Source organism: Melospiza georgiana, chromosome 10 (genome assembly GCF_028018845.1).
Source record: "Melospiza georgiana isolate bMelGeo1 chromosome 10, bMelGeo1.pri, whole genome shotgun sequence".
Taxonomy (NCBI): domain Eukaryota; kingdom Metazoa; phylum Chordata; class Aves; order Passeriformes; family Passerellidae; genus Melospiza; species Melospiza georgiana.
The window spans coordinates 10901045-10910107 of record NC_080439.1 but is presented as its reverse complement, the minus strand read 5'-3'; the positions used below and the strand labels follow the sequence as shown (position 1 = coordinate 10910107).

At 46.0% G+C, this 9063-nt stretch overlaps 1 protein-coding gene across 1 annotated transcript; it reads left to right on the top strand.

Annotated features, from left to right (window-relative positions):
* The first annotated feature begins 3527 nt into the window (after positions 1-3527).
* TMEM207 (transmembrane protein 207) lies at positions 3528-7537 on the top strand. The gene is made up of 5 exons (XM_058031603.1): positions 3528-3623; positions 5445-5482; positions 5890-5934; positions 6381-6520; positions 7389-7537. The coding sequence occupies exons 1-5, from the start codon at positions 3528-3530 to the stop codon at positions 7535-7537; spliced, it is 468 nt and encodes a 155-aa protein (XP_057887586.1).
* Positions 7538-9063: the final 1526 nt, after the last annotated feature.

Here is a 9063-nt window from a genome sequence, read left to right as displayed (position 1 = left end):
AGGAGCTGTTTGGTTTCATGCCCACACTCCTCCCACGGACAAGCTGCTGCTCAACCTTGCTGCTCTGGATGGGGTGAACCTTCTTTGCTTTTCCAGCCTCAGTTTATTCATGGTTGGTTTGCTCTCATTTGTTCCTGTGCCAGCACTGGCCATTAGCTTTAAAAGCTCTCCCCAGTGCTGGATTTATCATCTGTGTGTGTGTAGGGAACGAGCAGCTCCTTGTGGCTTCCATTCACAGAGGATGAGACCGAAGCTGCTTTCGTTCTCCCGTTGCACAGAGGAAATGCTCAGTCCTCCCCATTGCTCTGGTCTTCTCCTGGGCTAAATAAACGGAATTTGCCTGCTGAGTCATTCCAGGCCAGGCCAGGAGGCAGCCTGACAGAGCCTTGATGCCAGAGCTGTGGCTGCAGAAGCAAAGACTGAGATGGTCGTGGTGGTGCAGTCAAGAAGGGAGAGGAGAGATCCCAGTGGCCTTGAACTGGAGCAAGGATTGATTGTGGTGGTGATGTGAAAACACTGCAGCATAAAAAAGTGAACACATGCCTAACCCTTGTCAGTTGACCTTAATATAGAGAGCAGGGTTGCCCTGATGTTCCTTGTCTCTTTTCCACATCTCTGTGTGTTCTCCATTCTGTTCCATGTCCCACCTCTCCTGCTGCCAGTTTCCTTCTTCTCTTTCTGAGTCTTTGACAGTCTTATTCTGCACTGTTCTGGGAGGGTGATCAGAACTTAGCAAGGTGACTGCTTTCCCAAAAGTCATCCCAGCAACAACCAAATGCTCTGAAGGCAGCCTAGAAAGAGCTTGAAACAAATTTAAGCTGCTAGCTGTGCTTACAGGCTGCAAGGTGTTTTATGTGGGCTTCTGTTTGCCAGTGAATTGCCTCCCACTCTTACCAAGATCCAAAAATCCCCAGGTTGTTCCCTGAAATTTTGGCTTATCTGAAATTGTATGACACACAGTGAAACACAGGCCATCAGTTCTAGTGCACACAAATACAATTTGGAGCCCATCTCCTGAAATTCAGACCCCTGACACAACCCTGGCCCTCTCAGACTCGATGAGGTGCATCAGCTCCTCCCAGATTCCTCCTGTCTCCCCATCTTGCATTCCCTTTCATGTAACCCAGCCCCCAGTGGAGGTGATTTCTGTGGCAGCTCTGGAAGTCACCCTCTGAGTGATGCTAGAGCTGTCCCTCTTCCCACTGGAAGGAGCAGGCCCTTTAAGGAAAGCCATAATGGGCAGTCAGAAATTGCCCTATGTTTTGGTAGCTCCTGTTGCTGCCTGGGAGATGCATTTGTCACCTAGCAACGACATAAGGTGATGAGGAAATAACAGCACGTTAATCTAATGGCCATGAGTTACCATCCTTCAGGGAGCAGCCTCCCAAATCCACCAATCAGGGGAATAGGATTGAGGAGGAAAGAGATACCAAACTTGTCATCCATAAGTGGAGGAGGAGTGAGCACAGATTATCTTCATGTGTGTGTACAAATGTATCTCCTTGTGGGGGGATGATAAAATCCCTGCAGAAATCCCTCAGACTGGAGCTAGCCCTCAGACGCAGAGCTATCCAGAGGTTGGGTCTCAGTTTTGCAAAACCCAAAGGCAGCAGTGCCCCAGCAGGCAGGGAGCAGCAGGAGGGTGCCAGCCCACCAGAATTTTGGTGCCAAACCTCTCTGGGTTTTTGGTGTCCAGTCCTGACTGTCTTAGAGCAACAGCCGAGGCTCTTTATGGCATTCATGTATTCAAGCTGCTCAGCTGATCATGGACAGGGAGAGTTTTCCTGCTGAAGCAGTGATTCTTTTCAGAATTGGAATCACTCCTGAAGCAAAAGACTGGGCTATTCATGGACCCCCTTTAAGGCAACTCTGTCTCCTTCTGACGTCATTACAGAGAGTGCAGGACAGACTTCACAAATTGCTATCATCCCTTGGAATCCCTGTATGGGTCCAACCAGCAGAAAACAGCGAAGTTTCCTCAAGACCAGGAGCTGAGCAGTGATAGAATTCAATTATTTCCCTTTTCTTCTGGAAATAGATCCAGAACAGAGGCCCCATGTTATTTTTCAGTACCAGGAGCTCATTGAGGTACCTGCCCCCTGAAATACCAGGGTTGATCCATTTGGTGGCTCTGAATTGAAAGTACCCTGGATGCTGACATGAGGGAAGTAATTGTGAGAGGAAGAAAACTGAAATTAGTTCAATGATGGATGACCTCACTGAAGCCTGTAAGATTGTAAGAGTCACACAAGGAACAAGAGTTCCCAGCAAGGCTGTGCACATTTTTATACTGCAGGAGCTTTTACTTTAAGAAAACAGCTAAGAAATTGGTTTGGCAATTTACTGTTGAGCAGCGCTGAAAAGGATTGGTCTGAAGCAGGACAGCATGTTCAGACCATTTATTTTGTGTAGCACATGCACTTAGCACCATGATGAGAGATGCTTTCTCAGCGAGCATCATTTCAGGGACTCGCCTTTCATTAGTGCTGAGCTGGAAGTAAACATGAGAGAACACCAGGGCTTGGGCTGGGTTTATGCAAAACTTGAACATTAAATAACAAACCCGTGTTGTGCATGTATATCACAGCTGGTCAGACTTCTTGACCTTTCAGCTGAAGCAAAGCCACAGAGGTACATCTCAAGAGCAGCTGGGCTTTGTCAATCATTACAGAAGTAATGGCATCCCAACATAATGCTTAACTCTGGAGTGACAGCTAAACATATTCATGGCAACACCCTTTGTGTTAAAATCTGGAAGAACCACAGTTAATGGTGCATTTCAGCCACGGGCTGTAAACTTCAGTGACAACCTATTACTGACTGCTGAACAAATTGGGACTGTCCCTTCCAAGGGGATCAGGGCTATGGTGCAAACCCTCTTCTACCCCTGTTTAACCACATCACCTGGGTGGCTCTATAGGAATTGAACGTGCAGTGAAATTTTGTGTCCCTTGTAAGAATCATTAGGATGTATGGGGTTTTTTAAGCTGCATTTTCCTGGCAAACCCTGACAGCTGCATAACAGCAGTGCTGGTGCTGGTGCTGAGTGCCTCAGGCTGGGAAGGGTTTCCTTCATCCTTGGTGCAGGTTTGAGGTGGTGGGCACAGTGCACAGGACATGGTTAGAGCTAACTCTGCTTTTTCTGTAATGCCAATATTCCATCTGAAGGCAGCATGCCATGAAAGCGTGGCCCCACTGCACAGACACCAGTGACTCTGTTTGTAGCAGCTCCTGTTAAATGCAGCCGTGGGTTAATATGGAACTAAGCCTCAGCAGCAGGAATTTGTGAACAGCTCGGAAAATACCGAAACAACTGCAAGGTGCTGACCTTAAACCCGTGTTCCTTTAACTTCTGGTGGCTGTTTGTGTCCCTGCAAACCCAAATTCACTCCCTGGCTAGCGGTAATTTCTGAGGGGCAGGAAGGCATTGGGTAACGTGTTCTCTGGCTGCAGGCACCATGTGCAGAGAAGTTTTAAAAGCACCAAATCACAGAGGATAAAACACTGCTGCAAACAAAGCTCTTCCAATGTTTCTCACATTAATGATGCAGAGACCTGGAGCTTTGTGTTTAACTTCATGGATCACAGCAGGAACTGCAGTTCTGTGTTTAACCTTCTTCCAGGTAACCAAACCCTTCACTGGGACCAAGCTGATTTTAGGGATTTTATCAGGGGGAGGGGAAGGTTCCAACTTTTATAGAATTTAATAAGCAGCTTTCTTTTTTATTATTATTCTGTGAAGGATTTTTTTTTTTTTTTTTTTTTTTGAGGACCTAATGAATTTGGGGAAGATTTAATGCTTGCAAAAATTCCAATTAATGCAGAGAAAACACTACTGCCTTTGTCCTTTATTCTGTCTGTGGCCATTGAGATGGAAGAGCTTGGGGCTTCAGCAGCACGGGTGGGTGTTTGGCTGCTGTGACAGATTCCTGCCTCAGAGCAGATGCACTTTGCTGCAGTTTAACCACGCTGAGGTGGCTCTGCTGAGCTGGTTTGAAGGATGATAAAAGAGAGGCCAGAGGTTGTCATTCAGCCATGAAGAATACTCAGGATACATGTAATCACAGCAATCAGCTATCTGCTTTTGACTTGTTATTTAATAATCAGTTGAAATGCAAAAAAAACCCAAAGGAATTAAAATATTCTGCAACAGGGTGCATGTGTGACATGGCAAATTACCTCAGTTTTAAAAGGACACGTCTGGAAGAGTTGAAGTTTCTGTCTTTTTCTCTATTCCTCATTTGGATTTCAGCCACTTGTGAAATTTCACAGATAATGCTTTATATTAAAGACTTGCTGTACCCAAAAACCTCTGGTGAAACTGGGACTGAAAGGCAGTGTGTGCACAGGATCAGACACATTATAGAGATCTGAGGGGGCATTTCTTACTGTTTACAGTGGCTTGAGCTTTGCATAACAAAAAGAACCTGTTAATTAGAGACTTTAAAAGAGATTTTTCAGTTATGCATATTTGATACAAATTTCTAGTTCAGAACAGAGCCTTCAGTTTGACTCAAAGTCAAAAATCTCTAAGTCTTTTGGATATATGCAGAGGGAAATCCAAAGTAATTATTTACAAATTACATTCTAATAGGTTTTTACCGAGAAACAAATCTAAATTCCTCTATCTTGCTCATTCTGCTTTCCAGTGTTATCACAACTCTATACCCGATCTGAATTTTTTTGTAGCAACATTGGACAACTGTAATAACACACCTGACACCAATCAGCCAAAAGAATCTATTGAACTGGATTCAATTATACTGATGAACTGCTCTGGTTACTTTTTGCACAGATAATATGAAACTGAGGCTAAGATCAACAAGGCTTGCAAAAATAAACTGGCTTAAGCTGGGAATAGAAAATATACCTGAAAAACAAGTTTCAGGTTGGCATATTTGCAATACCTGAAACCTGACTCTGGGAATGATGCACCACCACTATCTGAAAAGAGGAAAATGCTGGGTAGAGCACACTTCTGGTCAAAACAACTCAAATTTACTGCTGCATTCACAATTAGCTCCCAAAAAAAAAAAAATGAGCCACAGAACAAGAATTTGGTCATGGGCATTTTCAGCAGGTATTTCTGAACAGCAAAGCCCAGTGCAGCAAGCAGGTCTCAGACTCCAGCTGGTGTTTCCCTGCCCTTGCCTCTCCCTCTTTCACATCAAAAGGAATGCTTTCTCCTTGGCCTAGCTTTCATCTGAAAGCTATTGAATTTATTGAGCTCTTGGTGAGGTTCTCTGCTGGTTTCGATTTGGGCTGGCTCAAAGCAGAGCCCCACAGAGGCAGATCCCCAAGGAGAGGTCTGGTTTCAACCCTGCAGGATCAGCACTCCTTTTGCTCTTCCTCTCCAATTTTCCACTCTAAGAACAGTAATTATACTGATAAATTGTGAAAAACAAAACATACCTGCCCTGTCTGATTTATATGTGTGTTTTCAGTCAGCAGACTCCGGGTCGGACTGTGAGCTTGGCGAGAGGTGAGTGTGGCTTCATTTTCTCACCCAGGCTCTTTCAGGGGTGCTGTGCTCCTGCCTGGCACACCAGCACAGCTGAGGAATGAGGACTTTCAGGAAAAGGCCACTTAGGGTTGTTTTTTTTTTTTCCAAAAGAGGAAATAGAGGCTGGCAACCCTTTTGGTTTTCAGCAAAAATGCTGGTGGAGGGCACCAGTGTTGAAAGGCAAACAAGTGGCACTCTGCTTCTTGCATCATCTGCATTGCTCCCATCCACATAGAGAAATTTTTAAGGGCCTCCCTTAATGGAAGAAAACTTCTCAATCTTCTGTTTACTGATAGTGCTTATCTTTGTGTTGGTAGATGTGCTGGGGTGGATATAGCAGCTCCCTCACACTGGACTGGGAGTCCTTTTTATTCTTTCCTTTTTAGGTGCGTTGGACAGAGCGATGAAAACTCTAGCAGCTGGTATGTGTGGTAAGTCTCAGATCTGCTTTAAGGGGAAAAACTGGCAAATAATATTCTTTGATGGATATATGGAGAGAAAGGCATTAAGAGAGACTGATAGCTAGAGAGCATTGCTCCTGGGCTGTCCCTGTGTTCTGTCTTTACAAACTAATGGAAATCATTTATCCATATCCTCCTCACTGTACGCTGACAACTGAGCCGGGAAAAAATGATGGATTGTGTCAGGGAGAAATGTTTGAATTTCCAGCCAGCACTGGCTGCTGAGCACTCAGGAGTGAGACATTGGTTTCTGGGGACTTTGATCATGTCCAGTGTGCTGGTGGGGAAACACAACATTTAAGGGCTATTTGCAAAAAGATGTTAATGAATATGTTAATTTGAAGACATGCAGCCATCTGTCGGTGCTGCCCGCAGATGGTGACAGTGCTGTTCCTCCCCTGCTGCCTCTGCCTCAGGTTCCTGGTGTTGTTTTTCCTGGCCCTGCTCCTGTCCTGCGGGATCTGCTGCTGCCTGCAGTGCTGGCTGAGGCGCCGGAGCCGCCTGCCCCAACGCACCGTGGCTGTCTTTGCCCTCAGCAGCTCCGATGCTTTCTGTGGTTAGTCCTGTCCCTGCTGCAAGGTCCTGCTGGCCCTGGTGGCCTTCCTGTGGCCCATCCATAACCCAGTAAAAAGCAGCCAGGCTTGGGAGCTGGGATGCAGCCTGAGGCTGTATTGATGGTGAACAGTAGAGTGCCCAGTTCTGGCATCTTGTCCATGTGTCCCAAAGGTGCCTACCTGGGGCTTCACCAGGCAAACACTGGAGGTGTGTGAGACATTCTCCTCGGTACCAGGCCACTCAGTGGTCCAAGACATTGGGGCAGCCACAGGCTCTGGGGTCAGGCAGCCCTTTCCAGCATGTGTCCTTCATTTCTCACTCAGGTAAAACTGTACTGGTCTAACTCGAGCAACCCCAGTACAGCTGAACTGGCTAACACACCCTGATCTGTCAAAAGATTGTCCTGGTGGGTGCTGTTCATTATTGAGGCAGCCACCCTCAATATTCCCCCAGGAGCACCCAGATTTTGAGGACTGGGCTGTAATGACTGTGTAGCAACCAGAACTGATCTGGAGTATGGCAAGCAGCATCAGCAGGCTGAGCCAGACAACATCCCTCCAAGAAAAATAAAGCTAATCCTGTCATTAGGCTAAGCCCTTCCCAGAGGACATATTACCTGCTTGCTGGGTGGTCACAGACAGTGTCTCCACAGGGAGGACCCACCCAAACCCACCCAAATTCCTCTGTCCCAACTTCTTGTATCTGTAGTTTGTGGTGAAAGACTTTGTGATGCCATCCTTCAAAAATTACATCGGTGCCTTTCTTGTTTCCAAGTGGTTTGGCAGCTCCTCCTGGGCTCACCCCTCTCCCTCCCACACTTGCCCTTCACGCCTGTCTGCTGTACAGTGGTGACTTTGCTTTTTCCCCAGCTGCTGAAGCACCTCCGTGCCCATTCTCCGGATCCCTGAGCTCCTGCAGGACTGCAGAGATTTCCTCTTCTCCTGCCTCATGCTTCAGCCTCGGGGGAACTGAATTGCCTCCATCTTATGAGGATGTTATGAAGGAAAACAAGCTCTAGACACCACATGTTGGCTTTCAGGGATCCTGCTTGGTTTATCAGAGATCTTCCATGGTGCCAAAGGAGTGTGAGATCAAATCAGCCTTTTCCACAGGTCGGCCGAGAGTCTGAAAAGCTGCACAAATTTCATCTGAACCTGAAAGACGAGACTAAATGCAACAGAATAAATGCCAAAAGTATGTGTTGAATCTGTCACAGGAGTGCAGCTTGACATTTTGATATCTCTGGATTTCAAGAAGCTTCCTCAAAGGCCTGAATGCATTTGGGGTTTCTGGCTCAGCCTCTAGATTTATCTCTCTAAGGCTGCTTGAGCTGGTGCAACCCCATGTATTTTAGGACCAAATGTTGATAAATGACTTGGTAGTTACTTCTCAAGCTTGGGCTGCCTCCTTCACTCGGCACCGTGCCAAGAAACACCCTCTGGCAAAGTCATGTTGTTCTAATACATTGCAATGCAATCATGCCACTCTGTGATGAAGGATCGTTTGCCACATTTAAAATATTTAGCACAGCATATCAGATTTGTCTAGTGCAAAAGGCAGCAAATTTATGGCCAGGGAAGAGAAAACAAGAGACAGGGATTATGTAGGAGTAGCAGGAGTAGGAGCTGGTTACAGTGCCTTAAAAAAAAGTGAGTTTGCTCATTTGAGCTGTTCTTAATTTCATGATGACGGTCCTCAGCTAGTCTTCCCCCAGCATTGCAGACCAGAAGACTTTTAATGGCCCAGGATCCATGTGGATGTTCCTCACAGACATAAATTAGGGGCTTAGGTACTTAATACTTAGCTACAGAAATCTATTAGGATAAAGAATGCCATTTCCTTTGAGGTGATCACTGCCGACAGGATGGAAAAATAAGAAGCCATCTACACTGCCTTGTACCCACACAGGATCATCTCAACCAAAGCCATTCCTCAGAGGTATTAGCCTAACTAGCTCTCAAATTATTGAAGAAAGATGCTGAATTTTCCCCTTAGCTGGATTCCAGATGAAAGCAAAGATTCCCCTTTGTTTGTCATGGGCAGGGCAGGTCACTGAAGGCTGAATTCAGCCTGCCTGGGCTCTCTGCCTCTGCTCTCTCAGTGGCAAGGGCTGGGGGTGCAGTCAGACCTCTCCAGCTGCAGAAGGGAATGTCAGCCCTGGTCCTGTGCTGCCATGGAGCCATGAGCCCAGTTTGGGCTGCTGGGTCCATCTGGGATTAGAATCTCAAAATATTAATGGGAGTCCACAGCCTGCCTCATGGAGCACCTCCCCACCTGTAGAGTGAGGCTAGCACCAGTGCTCAGGAAGGAAACTGGGAAGATAAATGCACTAAAGGTTATCATATTCTCATAATGATTCTATGTAAGTACATTTTTTAGATAAAGAATTGCAACTTATTTTGAGAAAAAATTATTTGCCAAAACCACTGCAAATTATCTCCCTAAAATCTTATTTTAGAAGCAGCTTTAATGTTTGACACTTGTGTGAAAGGAAATAAATGTCACTTGTAGCCAAATGAATGTTTGTGCCAGCAGGCTAAAATA

Coding starts and splice junctions, on each gene's coding strand:
- TMEM207 (XM_058031603.1), top strand. CDS start 3,528: ATGTTTCTCACATTAATGATGCAGAGACCTGGAGCTTTGTGTTTAACT. Junction 5,483..5,889: donor GACTGTGAGCTTGGCGAGAG/GTGAGTGTGGCT, acceptor TTTCCTTTTTAG/GTGCGTTGGACAGAGCGATG. Junction 5,935..6,380: donor TCTAGCAGCTGGTATGTGTG/GTAAGTCTCAGA, acceptor CCTCTGCCTCAG/GTTCCTGGTGTTGTTTTTCC.